Here is a 22,036-nt window from a genome sequence, read left to right as displayed (position 1 = left end):
TTGAATTTGACTTGTTTATTATTTACACCCCTAATAAGAAACTCAAAGTCCTGCAATGAAATCCAATTTGCCTGACATTTTTTTTATAATTATAGGTAAATAGTGTAAATTTTTTTTTTGGGGTATGTTATTGATATGCTACATGAAAAGAAAACAAATCTTCCATTTTATTGACTGTGAATTTTGAACCATTTTGTTCTCTTATCAATCTAAATATCATATTATTCAACTCATAAAAGATTATTGATGAAGGAAAAAAAACCAAAAAACAAAAATAGGATGTTTAATATGATTACATCATAATATAATTTTTGTAACAAGTAATATGCCCTTTCTATAATTTAGGGGAAAAAATCTAATAAAAAAGAGGAAGGAAATCAAGGTTATGTTTGTGCAGTTCAACTTGGCTTAACATTTGTCTTTAGTTTTTGCTCATTGTTTTTCGAAAGTGATATAGTGTATTTTTTCCCTCGAGTGAATATTAAAGGTTCTAAAAGCAAGAATTTACATTATTGTATGCTTAACTCGATTAGAAAGTTGTCTTATGATATGTTTTTTTTATTGGGTTAACAACAAAAAAGCCCCTTGTGGTTTAGCTATCATACAGAAAAATTTCCTGTAGTTTCATATCATACGCGTTGGTACCCCATGGTTTGAATTATTCTGAAAAGTCGACGGAAATCGTTAAAACAGACGGAATTGAGTGAAAAGACGAAAATGCCCTTTTGATATAAGCGAAAATTGCAAAAGTAATTTTGCACTTTCATTCTGTCAAAACCAACGGGGGAGAAAAAACACGTACACAAAAACAAAAACAAAAAAAAAATCCATAAAAGGTATCCGAACAGAGCTTGAAAAAAGGAGGAGAAAAGAGTTTTCATTGATTATTTGTGAGATAAGAAGACTAAGTAGGATTAGTTGAGGGGGACAACCGGACAGGGAGTAAAATATGTCAGAAAACAGAATAACGGCCTTTCTTCACGCTTCTTTTCTGTTTTCCTTTGCTTTGCCTTCTCCTTTCTTCAAGCAAAGAGCATATTGTTCTTGACTTTTTTTCATGAATGAAACAAAGTTCCACCACTCCTCCCCGCCCCCGTCCCTTGCTTCCTTTTCGTCTTTTTATCTGCATGGATAAAAGAATAATACACTCTACTATAAAACAAACCCACTATCTTCATACTACTTATTGACTGTAGAAATGGTCCATTCCTTTTTAAGATTTTGTTGATTTATTTGTTTAAGCATACGAGCTTCCGAGTCTTCTGAGGCTTCGGCTTCGGCCAAAATTGAAGGCAGCATTCGAAGGGTATTTTCGAACATAAGACCCAACTGTTGAATCAAGGAGGCATTTGGTAAAGAAAAGTCCGGCTACATAAACAAAAAAACAGGGGACCAAAGACTAACCATTCGCTGCATCGCTGCTGCCGCGAACATTTGGCCAGTGGCAGCTACTGATGGTGTTTGTCCATTGCTAGGGAGTGGCCAACCACCCAGAGCAGAAAGGAAAATAAGAAAATTTGAGAAGCAATAAACTAAGTTTAAGACTCGAAAAAAGTGGGGTTAAAGAAGCTAAGTGAGACGGAGAGAGAGCGAGACAGAAACCCAGGTGGAGATGTTGCTGTTGATAGTGTCTTTTGGCCATTTTTTCAAATAGCTAGCGTTCAAAGACCATACAAGATTGCAATCCTCCACCTGGGTTTCTGTTATTTTGTCAAACAGCTAGCTCGTCTCTTGTTATTAAAGTGTGAAGGATAAAGTAGGCATATCATGTGAAAGTTTGTGTAGAAATCTATTTTCTGCAAGAAATATGCGTCTTTCCAGTGCGTTTAAGACACACGCCGTACATTTGACGATTTCCGTCCACTTTTCAGAATAGTTCGAACCATGGGATATCGACTTGTATGATATGAAACCACAAGGGATTTTTCTGTATGGTGGCTAAACCACATGGGGTTTTTTTTTTTTTAATTGTTAACCCTTTTTTATTCCCATTTTGTCAATCTACTCAGATGGTTCTGACTTTTGAAAGTTTAAATTGAATGGTGGGGAATATTAAACTTCAAGAAAATCAATACCTTTCTTTTATTGGATATCCCCGAAGGGACTAAGGTGATAATAAACTATTACCACATTACTATGAATGAAGCTATACTCATCGTTCACAAAAAAACATTCTCATCAAATATACTTGTCAATGTTGAGCTTTACAATTATCCGAACTCATTGCAGCCTCAAACTCCTCAATTCTAGTGTCCTGTTGATGCATTACTTCGTGGGGAGAAAATATTTTCAGATTTGAGTTTGTAGAGTTTGCCAAAAATGTCATTCGAAGGCACAGACCTGCAGAGAAATGAGGATGAAAAAATAGTAAAATGTGTGTGAAGGCCTGAAAATTTGAAATACAGCATTTGGTGAAAGTAAATTTCACATTCTTGTTAAAGATTAAGATCATAATCTGCAGGCGAATTACTAAAAATGGAACGATGCTGATACAGAATCTCTTACGATAGGATCTTGGCTGTAGATAACATTTGGCTCTTCTCACATTCCCACATTCTGGTTCTTCAACTTTTTCCACTCTCGATCCTATTCTACCATTCTTGTTTCTCAAGTCAAACCTGTGAAAGAAGCATCTTCCGACCATTGAACAGACACATCAGTGCATGGTATCTCCTCTTTGATCTCATGTTCAATGACATTTACTCTAGGCAGACCAATGTCTTCCTTCCTATCAGTTTCAGCAGATTCTATCACATATTGATTGCAGATTCTTCTCTGCTTATCAAGCTGGGCGGGTTCTATTATATGGACATCTATTGCTGTATATTAGTTGTATAGATAATATTAGATATATATTAGTTAGATAAGTACTTAGTTGGCTGGGATTCTGGTATATCTCTAGGTGATTGGATCCTGGTATAATTCTAGGTAAGTTCCTCAATCATAGGAGGATTCTCTTGCGGCTAATTAGGAGGATTCGCATGTATATATGGATGGTCGAATAAACAGAAGGTAGCAATGTTTCTCAAAACCTCATCTCTTTTCTCTAACATGGTATCAGAGCACTAGTCAGTTTTGTTGCTGGGTAATTCATCCCCATTGTCCCGCTGATCAGCTCCGAAGGCTTGCAAGGATGGGTTATATCCGCCTTGGCCTAGTGAAATCAGATAGAGACCAGTGAAGGAGTGCCGAGGAGTCAACTTTGGCCATCGGTATCAAAAGCCATCTCAGTGCCGTAGATGCTAACATTACCTGCCTCAAAGCATAGAGCAACGCAGCAAATTGTACGGTGGTATACCGGTCCCAGTAAGAGTCAGCAAGCGGAGCCACTACCAGCGGCACCATAGACGAGTTGCTCATTGTTTTGATGCCAAAGATCCATGGCGTCTTCAAGGGATTCCGGATCAGATGATGGGAAGAAATCCATATCGCCATTTGCCCTTACGTCAAATGATAATCCAGGAAATCTAATTACTCATACCCAATTGAAAGACACCAACTATGAAAAGTGGGCGAAAGCAATTCGTATTTCACTTCGAGCAAAGAAGAAAAATGGGTTTATTGATGGTTCAATTAAACAACCAACCGATGACTCAAATGAGGTAGAAGATTGGTGGACTATGAACTGCATGATTATCTCATGGATTTTTAATACGATAGAGCCAAGCCTGCGCTCCACGATCTCCTACAGAGAAACGGCCAAAGAGTTGTGGGATGATATCCAACAACGATTTTTTGTACTCAATGGAGCGAGGGTTCATCAATTAAAAACTGAAGTTTCAAAGTGCAAACAAAATGATGATACCGTTATGGGCTATTACGGTAGACTCAAAAAGATCTGGGATGATCTGAATGATCACGATCCGATGCCGGTGTGCACTTGTCGTGGTTGTACGTGCAATATTAATGCACGGCTGGAAAGGCACAGTGAAGAGGAGAAAGTTCATCAGTTTCTCATGGGACTCAATGACACTCCTTACAGCACCATTCGGTCCCCCATAATAGTAACTGATCCCCTACCTAACATGTGCCGAGTCTACTCGCAGGTGACGGAACAGGAGTAGGTTTGCTCTATGACGCAAAATCCCGCTCCTGAGAAGACGGATCTAGTCAGTTTTGCAGTCAAGGCACCAGTTGCAGACGGATCGCGCAATTCAGGAGGAACTCGACGAGAGGACAGACCTCTATGTTCTTATTGCCAAAGATCAGGACACATCATTGACACTTGCTATCTGTTACACGAATTTCCTGCTGGGCGAGGAGTAGATACGACTGGCCGTGGTAGAGGAAAAGGCGGACGACCAGGTCGCTATAGGGGTGGCACGGCAAATGCAACTGCTGTGTAGACCACTGACACTATCGCATCATCGATGCATGTTCTTGGAGATGCAGACAAGGTGGGGCTGGAAAATCTTAGTGCAGAAGATTGGTTGACATTGAAGTCACTCTTGAGCACACATAAATTAACGTCGAGCCATCGTTTGTCTGGTAAGGCGAATTTACAATGGCTTTTTGATACCGGCGCTTCACATCATATGACTGGAGTCGTTGAGTCTTTTAGCGAAGTATGGAATATTTCTCCTTGTCCTGTGAGGTTGCCTAATGGTGAACAGGTTGCTACAAAGGTAGGAACCGTTATTTTGGGATCCTTGTGTCTCAAGAATGTCTTATTTGTACCTGACTTAGATTGCAATCTGATCTCAGTGTCAAAGTTGACTCGAGACAAGACTCTTATATTAAAGTTTACTGATTGTCTATGTGTTGTACAGGACCGCACTTCGAGGATGCTGATTGGAGCGGGTGAAGAGCGAGAAGGGCTGTATGTTGTGAGGGAAGTACTTTCTGCTCTAGCAAATAAGGTGGACGGCACCGTAAGTGCGGAGGTTTGGCACAAAAAACTAGGACATCCCTCCGAGCGTGTTGTGGAATCCCTTTCTCCTATGATCGATGGTATTACGTTTGGGTCGGATTTAGGTCATTGTGATGTCTGTTTGCGGGCAAAACATACTCGAACTCCTTTTGTTTCTAGTGAAGATAAGGCAACTGAAATTTTTGAGTTGATACATTGTGATTTATGGGGTCCATATCGTGAAGTGTCTCTTTGCGGTTCTAAATATTTTCTAACTATTCTGGATGATCACTCACATGCTGTTTGAATCTTCTTGATAAAGAAGAAGCACGAGGTACCTAAGATCTTTAAAAATTTTTTGGCTTTTACTGAACGTCAATTTAATAGAAAGGTCAAAATTGTTCGTAGTGACAATGGCAAAAATTTACATGTTTAACCAGTTACTTGAAAGATCTTGGAATCATTCATCAAATGTCTATAGTGGACACTCCTCAGCAAAATGGGCGCGTTGAACGTAAACATAAACACATCCTTAATGTGGGAAAGGCGCTTCATTTTCAATCTTGTTTGCCTATCATATTTTGGGGTGAATGTATTTTGACTGCAGGCTATTTGATTAATCGAACTCCCACACCACTTCTGGGTGGAAAAACACCTTTTGAATTATTGGTTGGCAAAGCACCATCTCATAATAATTTGCGGGTTTTCGGTTGTCTCTGCTATGCACATAGTCTTAATCGCAACAGAGATAAATTCACCAGTCGAAGTCGTAAATGTGTATTCGTTGGATACCCTTATGCAAAGAAGGGGTAGAGGTTATATGATTTAGATACTGGCATCCTGTTTGAGTCACGAGATGTGATATTTATTGAGTCCGAGTTTCCCTTCTCTACGGAGACTGTGGATCAAGACATCTACAATGCAACTTCAGCTCCACATGCTTCTGGTAATTTGGAAGAGGAAGCACATGGGCTTTTGCCTTCTATCGATCGCGAGGGACACAGGAGCTCATCTACCTCGCACTCTGAGAGGGTGCTTGAGGACACCGATGGGCACGACAATGGGAATCGAGGTGATACTACTGAGCCAGAGGTTGTGCTTGGTCGCGGACAACGGCAACGATATTCTTCTGTTCAGCTTCAAGATTATGTCACATATACAGCTCGCCTCAGCGCGTCACCTGCTCACTCATCCTCGACGGCGGCGTCCACAGGTACACCATATCCTATTTCTCACTATGTCACTTGTAACTAATTCTCCTTGCCGCATCGCCGTTTCTTGGCAGCTATAACTGCAGGACGTGAGCCTTCCAGTTATTCAGAGGCTATTCGTTCTCAATGTTGGCGCGATGCAATGAAGAAAGAGATAAAGGCGTTGGAAGCCAATGGTACATGGACCATTGAAGAGTTGCCTAAGGGGAAGAAAACGTTAGGCAGCAAATGGGTCTACCGCATTAAGTATCATGCAGACGGGTCCATTGAACATTATAAAGCTCGCTTGGTGGTTTTTGGCAATCATCAAGTCGAAGGTATTGACTACACAGAAACCTTCGCGCCGACAGCCAAGATGGTAACAGTTCACACATTCCTCGCAGTGGCAGCAGCAAAGCACTGGGAATTACATCAAATGGATGTACACAATGTTTTCCTTCATGGTGAGCTTGACGAAGAAGTGTACATGCGTTTCCCTCCAGGATTTGCGATATCAGGACACAATCAAGTGTGTCGTTTGCGCAAGTCTCTCTATGGTTTACGCCAAGCCCCATGGTGTTGGTTTGCCAAGTTGGCAGCGGCCCTTACTCGCTACGATTTTGTTCAGTTTTCCTCCGACTACTCTTTGTTTACTTATCAGCAAGATGCTATGCACTTATCAATTCTGGTTTATGTTGGTGACCTGATGATTGAAGGTAACGATTCGGCGGCTATACAACGTTTCAAACGCTACTTAAGCCACTGTTTCCATATGAAGGATCTTGGTAAGCTCAAATAGTTTTTAGGTCTTGAAGTTGCTCAAAATTCTACTGGCATTGTTCTCAGTCAACGCAAATATGCGTTGGATATTATTTCTGAGACGGGTCTTTTGGGATCCAAGCCAGCTGGCACTCCAATAGAGCAAAATTATCGTCTGGGATTTAATGAGGGTGTCGATATGAAATCTCCTGCACAGTATCGCAGGCTAGTTGGCCGTCTTATATATTTGACTATCGGACGTCCCGAATTATTCTATTGTGTTCATATCTTGGCTCAATTCATGCAGCAGCCGAAGGAGGCGCATTGGGACGCAGCTCTACGAGTGGTTTGCTATCTGAAGTCCAATCCGGGTCAGGGTATATTGTTCAAATCCTCCTCTGATTTACGCCTATCAGCCTATTGTGATGCTGATTGAGCAAGTTGTCCTATGACACGTAGATCTTTGACCGCATACTTTGTGTTCCTTGGTGATTCTCCGATTTCGTGGAAAACTAAGAAGCAGCCAACGATATCTTGTTCCTCTGCAGAGGCCGAGTACTGCGCTTTAGCCATCACCACATGTGAATTGAAATGGTTGCGTGGGTTGCTCTTTACTCTTGGTGTTCACCATCCTACTCCTGTGCGTATCTATAGTGACAGTCAGTCTGCATTATACATCGCTCAGAATCCCGTTTTTCATGAACGCACTAAGCATATTGAGGTTGACTGTCATTTCATTCGAGATGAGATTTGTCGTGGTACCATTCATCCGGCCTATGTTCTGACTACTCATCAATTGGCTGATATTCTTCCCAAAGTATTGGGCAAGCATCAGTTCGTTCAATTACTCGCCAAATTGGGCATTTCGAATCTTCATGCTCCAACTTGAGGGGGGTATTGCTGTATATTAGTTGTATAGATAATATTAGATATATATTAGTTAGATAAGTACTTAGTTGGCTGGGATTCTGGTATATCTCTAGGTGATTGGATCTTGGTATAATTCTAGGTAAGTTCCTCAATCATAGGAGGGTTCTCTTGCGGCTAATTAGGAGGATTCGCATGTATATATGGATGGTCGAATAAACAAAAGGCAGCAATGTTTCTCAAAGCCTCATCTCTTTTCTCTAACAACATCTGTCATCTTTTTGCTTTCATTTTCAGATAATTCTACTCAATAGACAGCAGTAGAGGTGTGAATAGCTGTAGCAATTTCCACATCTTCGTTAGAATCTATCGCCACTATCTCATCTGGTGGTGTACGAAGAAGTGATGAGCTTTTCAATGAAGATTATTGTACCCCAATATATAAAATCAAATTAGTGTTAGTAAGCGTGTGACAGAACTCAAAGCTGGAGATTATGTGCTTTCTGTATTTACCGGAGAGTGCAAGAAATACAAGCACTGCAAGTCAGAGGATCAACAGTGACAGAGGAGTGATGCATTGCTTAGTGATGGGAAGTCAAAATTCTCAATACATGGGAAACCAATTTATCATTTTGTTGGAACTTCCCCTTACAGTGTATATACTATGGTACGTGGGATTTGTTGCAAAGATCAACCCTGAAGGTCCATTTGATGAAGTTTGTGTTCTTAGCTGTGGAATATCCACAAGTTAGAGATTTTTGGCAAACTCAAAACTATTAATGAATACTTTTTTTCTTTATGTATCTTTCTTACAAAATTTAATATGGAAAAAGTACATTTGATGCAGGTCTTGGTGCTACTCTGAATGTTGCTAACCTGCCCAAGGGTTCCAATGTTGCAATTTTTGGACTCAGAGCTGTTGAGCTTGCCGTGAGAATCATTACTGTACTTTAAAACTTCAGTTGACAGTGAAAGCTGGTTTCCTCATGCATGTTACTGTTATTGCTGGAAGCTGCTCATGCCTACCACTTTTTGTTATCAGGCGGCTGAAGGCGGGCGAGTTGCAGGTGCTTCAAGGATAATAGGGGTTGATCTAAACTCTGAACGATTCATGAAGGTGACTAAGTCTTTCAGCTGCATCTCTTTCCATTTCACATTCTTCCAGGAAATGTCCAAATCAATAAAAGAAAAGGTTGGCAGTTAGAAGAAAACACACTAATTGATTGAAATCTGCTAATCTATTACCTTTGATCTGCTGAGAGTTAAAAAATTTGTTGTCGCTGAGCTTGGGTTTGGAAATGTCGAAATCAATTAAAGAAAATGTTGACAGCTAGAAGAAAACATGCTTATTGATATATATCTAATAATCTATTTCCTTTCGTCTGCTGACAGCTAAAAAATCTAGTGTCACTGAGTTTGTAAACCCAAAGGACTTTGACAAGCATGTTCAAGAGGTAATTGTTGTTTTTGCTTAATGTGTTTAGACAAAAAATCTAAAATTAAACTTCCTGGTCACAGCGAAAACAGTGTTTTGTCTTTAGGTAATTGCTGAGATGATGGTAGCATAGATCGAAGTGTTGAATGTGCTGGAAGCATCAACGCAATGATCTTTGCATTTGTATATGCTCATAATGAAATTTTCACATTCTATTTTCCTTCTTGGACAAAATATTATCTGGTCTAATGTTTGTACAGCAAAAGCCAACTTCAACTCTAGACCACGGTAACTAAAAACCGTGGTCTGACCTTCCTCCAGTGGTTACGAAGTACATGAACAAGGTAGTTTAATTAAGACAATGACACTTCTTGACTTCAACAGGATTGTAATCACAATAGCTGGTTCAGACACAGTAATATTACAATATTGGCTTCCCAAAGCAGTGCTTCATTTCTAAAAGAATAACTGACTATCCTGTGGCACTTGAAACTTCAAGACAGTAGATTACTATATTTTCTGTAATTCATTCTGTTCTTGTTGAACTAGTAAGATAATCTAGCAAAAGCTGAGCAAAGTTCGTGCCATTGCACTGTTGACCAGCGAAGCGTATACATTCATTTAGCCATATAAACTACCAATTATGTGGCACTGATTTCTTATCCGCAGTAAAACTTCATGCTTGCAGGAACCTGAACTTGAAAAGTTTGTCACCCATGAAGTTCCAATTTCAGAGATCAACAAAGGTATTTGAATAAAACGGAGAAGGCCATCAATGCCTTATCCGTATGGATTCATAGTGCACCATCCAAAGTGAGCAATGAATACTATTGTCCTGAACTTGATGTTATGATTATTAGTTATCTTTTCTTGCAGAAAATGTAGCATGCAACTTTTCTTTACTATTCCTTCACTCTACAAATGTAATAAAATACAACAAAAGTTTCTCACGTCTTCGCTATCTTGATCACTTTGTTAAGATTTTAAGCACTGTATGCTTACTGGAATTTTCCATTTGCACTAGATCAATTTTGTAAATGTGACTAGATATTTTGATCTTCACAATCAGATATCTTTTAATCAACATCATTGAGAGTATGAAAGATCAAGACAGTATTAGTTATGAATGCAGGAAACAACAGTGATATCCTGTTGGGAATCGATTCAGAAAAGATAGAAGAACAATTGATCAAAGGAAACTATGAAAGAAACCTATCTCTAAAAGTTCTTTTCTGTCTAATGAGACATTGATATTCAAAAGCAGATAGCATTAGTACATTTTTTTTCTTCGCTCATTGCTTCTCTAGATTTATGACTACTCTTGGAAATTAAGGGCTGCAGCTGGAATTAGACAATAAAGCAAAGATACTTCCAAGAACTCAAATATTCTAGCAACATTCTTGGCATGAAAAGCAGCTTGACTGATTCTTACATTAATCGACCAATGACTGCAAAATTCCCTTCTCCTGAAACCATCTAAAATGTATCTGATGGACAGAATAAAAGATCAGAGTCCCATTACTTTAGCTAATTCCTGCCGTGTTGTGGTGCATTTTAAACAACCAGACTACAAAATATGCCATTCTAAACTACTTTTGATGAAGAAGACTAGACACTCCGGAGCTCCAAATTTTCTGGCAAAGGAACAAAACAGAATCTTAACCTCTACAGCTGTTGTCTACCAGTTGCTGTAACTAGTAAAATTAGGGGAAGGTATTTATTTTAAGTCTTCTTCTTGACTTTTAAATTGAATGTGAGAGTTCCAAACTTGGAGTCTTAAAACTTGTGGAGGGATTTCAAACAGGCAGAAAAATATGAGCAAGGCCTGATGAAATCAGAGGAGAATATGGATTGCCAATAAAGGCAAGGAAGTACCAAGAAATACAAAAAACATCTATATACCCGAAACAAATCGAGATTCAGGGCAACTGGTAATAAGATTAGACAGCGGTCCCTGGAACAAATATGCTTTGCAGTTAGATCCAAACAATGTTCTATGAAACTCACCTAAGAACAACTCAGGATATCCTTTTCAATATGCATGAGAAAAGAAAACTCAAGTCTACCCCTGATTTCTTGCAATACAGGATACTGAATGTTCTGCGAAACAAAACCAAGATGCAGTCGACTACGGAACAAAAGAAAGCAACATCATGAAAGTGTTTATGCTACAAATGAAAAATATAACATTCTAAAAATCATAACCATCAAACCGAATAGCAAAGGCAAGGAAACAAGAAATACAGTCCCAGCTGTCCCTTTCCGGAATAATTTTGAACCCCAACTGGTCTTCAAACCATCATAGTAAGACATAAAAACAAAGGCATTCTATCTTTCAGCTACTGTATCAACCGCTGGACTTTCGTTCTCATTGAATTCATCGTCTAAAAGGGATCCTGATTATGGTTGCATCATACTAAAATCCATAACATCCTTCACCCTTTCGTATAGATCATAAGTTGGTGCAGATTTACAATCCACCCCTTTATTCTCTCATAAATCACCATCTGATCCTTTGTCCGACACAACAAAGGGATTATTACTACATTCAACAATTGCATCAATTCCATCAACTCCTGGACCTTTGTAGCAGTGATGATTATTAACTATTGCATCAGCCCCTGGACTTCTGTTAGACTCGAGATTACCAACTATTGCATCAACCTCTGGATTTTTGTTGCAGTGAATATTATCAACTATTCTATCAACCTCAGGACTTTTGTCGCCGTTAAGATAATTGTCTAAATAGAATTTAGTTGATGGATGCATCATATTCATATATGATTCATATGAATATGATTCTTGCATCGTGTTAAAATCAAAAACTCTGTTATCATCTTCTTCGTCATAGTGATCATAGATTGGTGAAGAACTCCAGTAACCGTGAGTATCTTCCCCTGAATCAACCTCTGATTCGTCCGCAAAAATCAGACGTCTTCGAATTTCTTCAATGGTTTTCTTCATTGGAAGAGAAGGCGATGGAGCCTAGCGACTCCTCACAGCAAGGTAATGGAATTGCGTTTGATGTGGCAAATGGTGCGCTCGCGAAAGTAGACCAAGTTCATGACCCACATGATATGGTGTCAGTTGGAGACATATCCCTTGTGGGTACAAGTACAAGTACAAGAACAAACACGAAATCCTCTATGCCTCAAAATCCACGGTTTAAAAATGTGCCACAATTTAAAGATGTGTTCGAAGAGTTTAAATGGGAGAAATTACATGGTAGGATCCCCTTCGTATATCAAAAGCCTTTTCTTCATTCAAATACAACATGCAATGGTGACAAAAATGAAGAAGAAGAAGATGATTCACAACGCGATAAAGACAAAGACCAAGACCAGAAACTAGTTCACGAGCAATTTACCCAAGTGATTTCAAAGAAAGCGAGGAGGCAGCTTTCAAAAAAAGGTAAAACAATGCAAACACGTCAAGATGTTAAATCAAATTCCCATGCTCACTCACAATCCCACAAATGTGGGGCACCATCATGTGGATGATTTCGTTCGATTCATCTGTTATGTGTTTAGATTCACAGATTTTTTCGTATGTGCGTATTATTGTTGATCCTTAGCTGTCCCTTTTACTTTAACAGAGGTCAGGTTTGGCCCCCCTCTAATTCGCTGTGCTCTTTTCGGATATAAATAAATTAAGGGATGGATCCCTATTTAAAAAAAATGGTTTTCCTTTGCATCTCTTGAATTTCACGATCAATGTGTTCAATATCCCTCATGAGTTGGTTATAAGATGACTAGCAATCGAGTTTGCTACTTTGCTTTCAACCTGTTTGGACTTCTTTTTCTTGGAAAACCACCATGTCTTGCTCCTTGTTGGTCTCTACGAGGAAGTAGTGCCCTTTTGAGTCATGATCAATCTCTGGAAACATCAAATCAACTAATACAATTTTTAGTCATAAACAATTCTACTCTTAAAATCTTCTTTTACTTAAAAATAGTTGGACCAAATAGAGAAGTGAGTATGGTTAGAATGGTAGTTCACTTGCAAAAGGATCTTAATTCATTTGCAGAAGAAAATAAACCAAGCATGGAATTTCTAAAATGACTAAAATTTGAGCATTTCTAACATATTACTATTTCGTCGTAATATTTTTTTTTCTGGCCCAAAACTAACTAGTTTTTTTTTTTAAAATGTTATTGATTTAGAATGACAACATACACAATTGCTCAAACCTCTTTCTTTGTGATTTAAAACTACACTGATCAATTCTCGAGTGATGCCTTACTTTATTAAATGCTAATTGGGTAAAAAAAAAAAAAAAAGCCTTTTGTTGTTTAGCGAACTGAAAAGCCTCCTGTGATCTCAAAACATACAATCTAACACCTCATGGTTTGAATTAAACTGCAAAGGCAATGGAAATCATCAAAACTAACGTGTTTGAAATACACGCACTTGTTTTGCAACTAGTGGTACCTAAAAGCAGTTTTTTTATAATTAATTTTAATTTGATATACCCATTTTGCCTCTTACAAGAAAGCCCCCTATGGTCAACTTAACCTATAGAAAAGCTCTTTGTAGTTTTGAAACGTACAAGTTGGAAGTGGTACCTAAAAACAGTTTTTTTATAATTAATTTCATTTGATATACGCGTTTTACCCCTTACAAAAGAGCCCCTATGGTCAACTTAACCTACAGAAATGCCCTTTGTAGTTTTGAAACATACAAGTTCGATTTAATCCAAAACTTCTAGGAAAATATTGAAAAAGGAGTAAAGCTTCTTGAGAGAAATCAACCATCGGTCTCATGTAGGTATGGGAAAAGGTTTAAAATTTGGATTTTTGCTATTATAATATTGTTTCGAGGCTCTTTTTTTAAGAATTTAAAGTAAAAATTTCAATACTTTTTATTTGTATAAAGTGAAGGAAATTTTTGCAAAATAGTTGCTTATATCTTTCTCGAGCTCTCGAGTGGGTAGCAAAACTAGACCTTACAATACTAGTACAAGATTTATGAGTGTTCACAAAAAGCGAAAGTAAAAATTGTCCAGGTCGAAAAAACCATCAAAAGGGATGCACTTTATGTATGCAATGGATGATTGTGGATTTTTTTTGTGATCATGGTATTATCCCATATATAGATATTAATCAAACTAGAGCAACTGTTTTATGCATGAAAGGTTGAATATTATATTTTTTGAAACCACAAGGGACTTTCCAGTAAGTTGGCTTAACTATTGGGAGGTTTTCTGCATTTTATCCTTATATGTATTAGGGTATTTTTGTCATTTTGTTTACCCATGTTAGTCTTGACAATTTTTGTCGCCTTTTCAGTTTAGTTCAAACCATGAGATGTCGAATTGTATGTTTTGCAATCATGGGAGATTTCCTGTATATTCACTTCACCACAAGTGGCTTTTTTTTTTTAACCAATGCTAATTCGAAAAAATTTATTATGTGCAGCTTTGTTGTACATAAAGTTTACAATACATGCACATACATATATTTTTATGGATTAATATTTTATGCACTGACAGTATAGTAATTTTTTTTACACAAGCAACTTTGGATATATGCCACATGTGCATGATTAAATGTCAAATTTGAATTTATGTTACATGGCGTTATCTAACTCAACTTGTGTAAAAAAAAAAAAAATTATCTGCTGACAGTGTATAAAAAAATCTACTCTATTTTCATTTGTGCCTAAGAGTTTATAATTTATATAGACGTATAGACGTTCCATTTCATTGTCTTGTAAATTTCTTAAGATATGCATTAAAATTGATACATTGAATCATATAGATCGAGGTTTTGGTTATATTAGGAATCATTTTATTAGAGGTTTTGAATCATATCTATGTAGGATCAAATGTATTAGGAATTTCTAGGTAGGTTAATAATTACAAAACTTTTTGGTAAAATTTGTTTATTTTTTATGTTGTTAAAAACGATCAAAACTTAAGTAAATGTATAAGAACTGTCATTCTTTTCCCCTAATTTATATACAAAAACTAAAGCAAGCGTTGAAGTGCCAAAATGCACAAACTAAGAACATTTTTATTTTTCTAATTTGCTTAATTTTGGCCTTCAACTAGGTGAAAAGTGGAATTACCTCAACCTAATTCAAGGATGATTAAAAAAAAAAAAACAACCGTCTGAATAATACAAGAATACTTTTAAAGAAAAATACAAGAAACCCCAAACATTTTTATATGCTGAAAAGTTTAGAACTAAACGTTTAATTGATCAATTCCATAGTTTTCATCTTTTGTCCGGTTCAATTCCATATATTTTGAAGGGATAATTTCAGAAACCTAAACCTCCCCTGAAGTTTTTGATAATTTCACTGAGCTCCCCTGAGATTTGAAAAATTACACTTACCTCTCTTGATTTGATAGTTTTAGTAACAAAATCTTAAAATAATATTGACTTGGTCAATTTTATAAATAAATACCTAAAAATGCCCTTACAGTTTTAATTTATTTTCCTATACAATTATAGGATTATCTAGTATAATTATAATGAAAGGTGCCAAATTTTTTATGTTCATATCTACTATTTGATAAACAACTATAATAATAAATTTATCACTATGATAAGATACTTTTGATGATGCTTTATTATGGATTTATATTTATAAGATAGAAAAGAAAATGTTGAAATAATTTATTTAAAATTTATGAATTTTTTGGGTAGTGGGATTATCATAATTTGGTAGTGATTTGGAGCCATTTATTTTTGATTTATTGTTAATTTTAGTACCAAAAAATAGAAAAAAAATATAAGCAAAAACATTGGATTACATATAAAATTAACTTGTCAAAAAAATCACTAGTTCGGCATTTGGTTACAATATAAACTAGAAGCAATAGTGGTAGTTCTACAGTTTTATTGGCGAAAAATTAAAAAAAGGAATAAGAAGAAAAAATAATGAAAAAATAAGTTTAAAACTCATTCTAAGTATAAGCATACCAAATAAAGGAATTTGATTAAAATATTTAAGGGTAAAATTGTTATTTTAAATGACAAGGGAGGTGTGTGTAATTTTTTAAATCTCAACGGAGCTCAGTGAAATTGTTAGGAACCTCAGGGGAGGTTTCTAAAATTATCCCTATTTTGAATTCGAACATTACTAGAATGGACATTCCCTATATTACAAATGATTTATTTACAATATGAAATTGAGAAAATCAAATACCAAGTCTTCAAATTTAGTTTCATAAAAGTCTAATGAGAAAAATGACTGCAAGTTATAAAAATTCAACTAGAAGAAAACAAGAGCCAATTCGTTACATTTGGGAAAATATCTTTTAGTTCACCACATATGATAAAAATTAAAATAATATGAACATTCTGTTATAAAATTAATGAAATGATAAGTATGGATGTCTACCCATTCTCTAAGAGATATATTAGAATATTCATTCCCTTATAAGGTTGATTGATATATTCATGTATCTTCTCGTAGTTCGTTCATATAAAACTATTAAATTCATGTACCCAAAGTACTCAATTCATGTATCTATATTAATTTTATAAGTCTTATTTGTAGCCTTTGATACCTTTGGAAATAAAAGCTAATGAAAAACATGTTCTCACCACCAATTGGGATCAGGTATTTGTCCATCAAGGGCTCTTACCACAGCCTACAATATTATTTGTCGATCAGTGCTAAATGATTTGGTCCATTTGTTCATAAATCAACCAATCAGATACAGTTGATAAAGAACTAATAGACAACTGTTAGTTACTTCTTTTCCATTTTTTTTTCTTTGCCACAGAAAAGAATCCTGGGAACTTGGATTTGCAAAACCAAAACAACTGATCAAATCTGGTTTCCCATTTCCTAAAACCATGGATTTAGCATCTTCATTTCTGGTCAAATCAACCAAGAATTATTTATTGATACCAGTAATAAAATATAACAACTTGAGACCAGCTTGCTTTCTTTTCTCTTAACTTTTTATAGTTTTTAATAACGGATTTGGACACTACATCGTTTTCTTGGTTTCTTTTTCCTAATTGGACAAACTGTATGCCAAACCTCAAATTTTGCTAGTCTCAAAAATATTATTGTTTTTTCAGAATCTGTACCTGGCAATGCCAACTACTATTTTTTTTTAATCTTTTCTTTTTGGATGGTTTAAGGGAAAAAGTCAACTGGTTTCAGAAACCGGAAAATATAAACCAAGGCAGCATCTGTTTGCAGCTTTTTCTTCTGCTTTCCAATACTGCAGAAGCAATCCTGGTTTTCTTTAGAAGCCAAGGGGAAAAAAGATAAAAATAAAAATGAAACCTCTTGCATTTAACTTGTACTACCACTGCTATATATATTCACCTTCAACAAACTCTTTCTCCACAACAAAACCATCTGCCTAAGTTTCAATTTGATCACGAAAAAAGTTTTCAGAATATTCAAGATGTCTACTTGCTCCAGTACTGAAGGTCAAGTGATACGCTGCAAAGGTACTTCCATTTCAAATCATTTCCTTCCTTTGTTTTAGATGTGTCGAAAATTGAACACCATAAAACTCTGATTTTTCGTTGACTAATGAATGCGGAAAGTAATCTTAACATGCCTTAACCAACTTGACCGAGTTGTGAACAACTGTTTGGTTTACATCTACTGATTGGTTTTGAAAAAAATTTTGTCTAAATTTGTTGTTGCAATTTGCAGCTGCTGTGGCATGGGGACCAGGGAAGCCACTGGTAATTGAGGAAGTTGAGGTTGCACCACCCCAGGCAATGGAAGTTCGCCTGAAGATCCTCTTCACTTCCCTTTGCCATACTGATGTTTACTTCTGGGAAGCAAAGGTTCTAATGACATGAGAATAATTTGTTGTACATGCACCTAAAATCAAATATTTGCCAGTTTTAACAAGATTATTGTTGTCAATGTGCAGGGGCAGACCCCAGTGTTTCCTAGAATATTTGGTCATGAGGCTGCAGGGTATGAGAATAATTTGTCTTGGATTGACTGCTAATTTAGAATGTTCTTGGATGGCATAGCCAAATCAACTTGTGCTTTACGATATATATATTTTTTCAGGATAGTGGAAAGTGTTGGTGAGGGTGTGACGGAACTCAAACCTGGTGATCATGTGCTTCCTGTATTCACAGGAGAGTGTAAGGAATGCAGACACTGCAAGTCAGAGGAGAGCAATATGTGTGACCTCCTCAGGATCAACACTGATAGAGGAGTGATGCTTAATGATGGGAAGTCAAGATTTTCAATAAACGGGAAACCAATTTATCATTTTGTTGGAACTTCCACTTTCAGTGAATACACTGTGGTACATGTTGGCTGTGTTGCAAAGATCAATCCTGAAGCTCCACTTGATAAAGTTTGTGTTCTCAGCTGTGGAATCTCCACAGGTTGGAAATTTGTTTGAAAATCCATAACTTGATGTCCTTTTAGATTCAACTTTTCATTCCTACAATAACATGGGCCTCGTATATTATGGGCACAGGTCTTGGTGCTACCTTGAATGTTGCAAAGCCAACGAAGGGCTCAACAGTTGCAATTTTTGGACTAGGAGCTGTTGGTCTTGCTGTAAGAATCTGTTCTGCATATGAATTTTATACCAAGTACTATTGTACTATGGCTGCTGCTTCCAGGAAATTTCATGCTATTACTTTTCTATGATAGGCTGCTGAAGGAGCTCGAATTGCTGGTGCATCAAGAATCATTGGGGTTGATTTGAACTCCAACCGATTTGAAGAAGGTACACAACAAGCCCTTATAATACACATTTCCATATGTTCATACTTTCTTCTCCTATAGAGTTCCTAAGTCACAAAAGAAACTAAATAAGAAAGAAAACTAGGCTTACTTTTAATTGCTTTCTGTCTGTTCTCATTTTTCTGTAACCAGCCAAGAAATTTGGTGTAACGGAGTTTGTGAACCCAAAGGACTACAACAAGCCTGTGCAAGAGGTATTTCTTGTTTCTGAGGCAATTTATACCTGACAATAGATATTCAGCTCATGATGCCTTGAACAATTTGTCTTCAGGTTCTTGCAGAGATAACAGATGGGGGTGTAGACCGCAGTATTGAATGTACTGGAAGTATCAATGCAATGATCTCTGCATTTGAGTGTGTTCATGATGTAATCTCCTTACTCTTTACTTTGTTTGAAGAAACGTAGTGGCTAATCTAATATGAGATTTGAATGCGATAATTAGTCATTTTAAAGTCTGAATATACTGAATAATGACCTTGCAGGGATGGGGTGTTGCTGTACTTGTTGGAGTACCAAATAAGGATGACGCATTCAGAACTCATCCAATCAATGTCCTGAATGAGAAGACACTCAAGGGAACATTTTTTGGCAATTATAAACCGCGCACTGACCTTCCTTCGGTGGTTGAGAAGTACATGAATAAGGTAAGCTGATTTCTCTTGTCCAAAACTGATAGGCTGTTATGTGAAGCATCTTTATGGAGAAGGAAGTTATGTACCGATTTGTGTACATCAATTAACCAGTTGCACTGACATGACAATCCACCAAATATGTACTTCATCCTTCGACAAGCAGTATATGCTTCTAGTCTCTTATATACAAGGAATTGACATAATAATTTGTATGCACTTCATTCTTTAGAAACCTCTTAGACTACCGTCTCTTCATTGAACTAATTCTTAATTAGTGTGTTACTGCAGCAGATAAGATTAGTTTTTGTGTGAATTGATGGGAATATGAATTGCATCAAATTGCCATAGAGAGTCTATGTTCCTAACAGAATGGTGGTTTTTAATAAATACAGGAGCTTGAACTTGAGAAGTTTATCACCCATGAAGTGCCTTTCTCAGAGATCAACAAGGCATTTGAGTACATGCTCAAAGGAGAGGGCCTGCGCTGCATTATACACATGGGAGCATAGTAGTGCGGCATCCCTGGCAAAGTAGACGAATCAAATAATTAGCTAAATTTGATACGTTGGAATCATCATCTTTTCACCTGTACCAGAAAAGTACCTTGTAACTCAACTTTATTTCCAGTTTTGTATACATAAATAAAGACCTTTAAATCATCTTAAATGGCACATGTATCATCAACTGCGTTTACAGTTTAGAACATTACTCTGCATCTTACTTCTTTGATAGATTCATTTTTCTTCATGATGGAACTAGATTCTATGCTTTTAACATCTCACAGATGTAGTCTTAAGCTGATTACAATGATAAAAATGAGCTTTTTTTTTTTTTTAAGGGATGTCATCCCTTAATTTATTAATATCCGAAAAGAGTACAGCGAATTAGAGGGGGCCAAACCTGACTTCTATTAAAGTAAAAGGAAGAGCTAAAGACATGCAACAGTAATACGCACATATAGAAAAATCTACGAATCTAAACACATAACATAATAGATGAATCGAATGAAATCATCCATATGAGGGTGCCCCACATTTGTGGGATTGCGAGTGAACGTGGGAGTTTGATTTAATATCTTGATGTGTTTGCATTGTTTTACCTTTTTTAAAGCTGCTTCCTCGCTTTCTTTGAAATCACTTGGGTAAATTGCTCGTGAACTAGTTTCTGGTCTTGGTCTTTGTCTTTATCGCGTTGTGAATCATCTTCTTCTTCTTCATTTTTGTCATCATTGCATGTTGTACTTGAATGAAGGAATGGCTTTTGATATACGAGGGGGATCTTACCATGTAATCTCTCCCATTTAAGTTCTTCGAACACATCTTTAAATTGTCGCACATCTTTAAACCGTGTATTTTGAGGCATAGAGGATTTTGTTCCCGTTCTTGTACTTGTACCCACAAGGGGTGTGTCTCCAATTGACACCATATCACGTGAGTCATGAACTTGGTCTACCTTCGCGAGCGCACCGTTTGCCACATCAGACGTAATTCCATTACCTTGCTGTGAGGAGTCGCCTGTCTCCATCGCCTTCTCTTCTGATGCAGCCTCTGTGAATGCGCCGTTAGCTGGTTGAATGGAATGGTCATTCTCAGACTCCGGATCAGTGAATTCCCTATCCTCAAGTGGATTCAAAGTCGAAGTCTGCAGCCCAACATCTGCTCCATGCTCCGACACCACAACCTGATCTGTGACAATAACAGACTTTGCAGCTTCTCCTATCCGAGAAGTTCAAGACTTCGAACTCTCAATATTGCTGCATTGTCGGATTTCAAAATTGAGGAATGTGGTTTTGATTTTCACCTTAAATGTTATAATATATGTTTTAGACATGATCGATCTGTTTATCTTACCTGCTACCAGTGATAAGTCCATGAATGTTATAAAACTGGTGCTGCACAGTTTTGAAGTGCTTCTCACTCTTGAGCCAAGTTAGCAAAAATGTGAGGTCTTTATGGAAGGTATTTATGAAGGTCTTTATTAGTGTAAAAAAATTATCAACTGATAGTGTATAAAAAATATATTCTATTTTTATTTGTGCCTCGGAGTTTAGAATGCCCATAGACGTATAGAAGTTCCATTTCATTGTCTTATAAATTTCTTAAGATATGCATTAAAATTGATACATTGAATCATAAAGAGGCTTTGGATGTATAAGGAATCATTTTGTTGGAGGTTTTGATTCATATCAAATGTATTAGGAAATTCTAGGTAGGATAAAAAGTACAAAATTTTTGGTAAAGTTTGTTTAATTTTTATGTTATTAAAAACTATCAAAACTTAAGTAAATGTATAAGAACTGTCATTCTTTCCCCCTAATTTATATACAAAAACTAAAGCAAGCGTTGAAGTGCCAAAATTCACAAACTAAGAACATTTTTTATTTCCCTAATTTGCTTAATTTTTGACCTTCAACTGGGTGAAAAGTGGAATTACCTCAACCTAATTCAAGGACGATTAAAAAAAAAAAAAAACAACCGTCTGAATGATACAAGAATTCTTTTAAAGAAAAATACAAGAAATCCCAAACATTTTTATATGCTGAAAAGTTTAGAACTAACCGTTTAATTGATTAATTCCATAGTTTTTATCTTTTGTCCGGTTCAA

The 22,036-nt window shown here is 36.7% G+C and overlaps 2 protein-coding genes and 1 pseudogene across 2 annotated transcripts; all 3 read left to right on the top strand.

The window, feature by feature from the left end:
* Nucleotides 1–3,380: 3,380 nt before the first annotated feature.
* LOC140010569 (uncharacterized) lies at nucleotides 3,381–4,064 on the top strand. Its single transcript, XM_072057861.1, has one exon. It carries the CDS (start codon nucleotides 3,381–3,383, stop codon nucleotides 4,062–4,064), a length of 684 nt encoding a protein of 227 aa, XP_071913962.1.
* Nucleotides 4,065–4,370: 306 nt separating this feature from the next.
* LOC140010568 (uncharacterized) lies at nucleotides 4,371–9,233 on the top strand (annotated as a pseudogene).
* An 8,069-nt stretch (nucleotides 9,234–17,302) lies between these two features.
* On the top strand, nucleotides 17,303–20,098 carry LOC113698784 (alcohol dehydrogenase 1). Its single transcript, XM_027218730.2, has 10 exons — nucleotides 17,303–17,523; nucleotides 17,735–17,871; nucleotides 17,961–18,007; nucleotides 18,107–18,432; nucleotides 18,528–18,610; nucleotides 18,707–18,782; nucleotides 18,932–18,993; nucleotides 19,071–19,166; nucleotides 19,283–19,444; nucleotides 19,825–20,098. Exons 1-10 carry the CDS (start codon nucleotides 17,478–17,480, stop codon nucleotides 19,939–19,941), a joined length of 1,152 nt encoding a protein of 383 aa, XP_027074531.1. The 5' UTR covers nucleotides 17,303–17,477; the 3' UTR covers nucleotides 19,942–20,098.
* Nucleotides 20,099–22,036: the final 1,938 nt, after the last annotated feature.

The sequence above is a fragment of the Coffea arabica genome, chromosome 7c, assembly GCF_036785885.1.
Source record: "Coffea arabica cultivar ET-39 chromosome 7c, Coffea Arabica ET-39 HiFi, whole genome shotgun sequence".
Classification (NCBI taxonomy): domain Eukaryota; kingdom Viridiplantae; phylum Streptophyta; class Magnoliopsida; order Gentianales; family Rubiaceae; genus Coffea; species Coffea arabica.
Note: the sequence above shows the minus strand (reverse complement) of the source record. Positions and strands in the feature narration are given on the sequence as shown.

What these genes read in the sequence shown, in the direction of transcription:
- LOC140010569 (XM_072057861.1), top strand. Translation starts at nt 3,381, where the DNA reads ATGGCGTCTTCAAGGGATTCCGGATCAGATGATGGGAAGAAATCCATA.
- LOC113698784 (XM_027218730.2), top strand. Translation starts at nt 17,478, where the DNA reads ATGTCTACTTGCTCCAGTACTGAAGGTCAAGTGATACGCTGCAAAG. An exon ending in CAGCTGTGGAATCTCCACAG is followed by an intron (nt 18,433 to 18,527) that starts GTTGGAAATTTG and finishes TTATGGGCACAG; the next exon opens with GTCTTGGTGCTACCTTGAAT. An exon ending in TAGGAGCTGTTGGTCTTGCT is followed by an intron (nt 18,611 to 18,706) that starts GTAAGAATCTGT and finishes TTTCTATGATAG; the next exon opens with GCTGCTGAAGGAGCTCGAAT.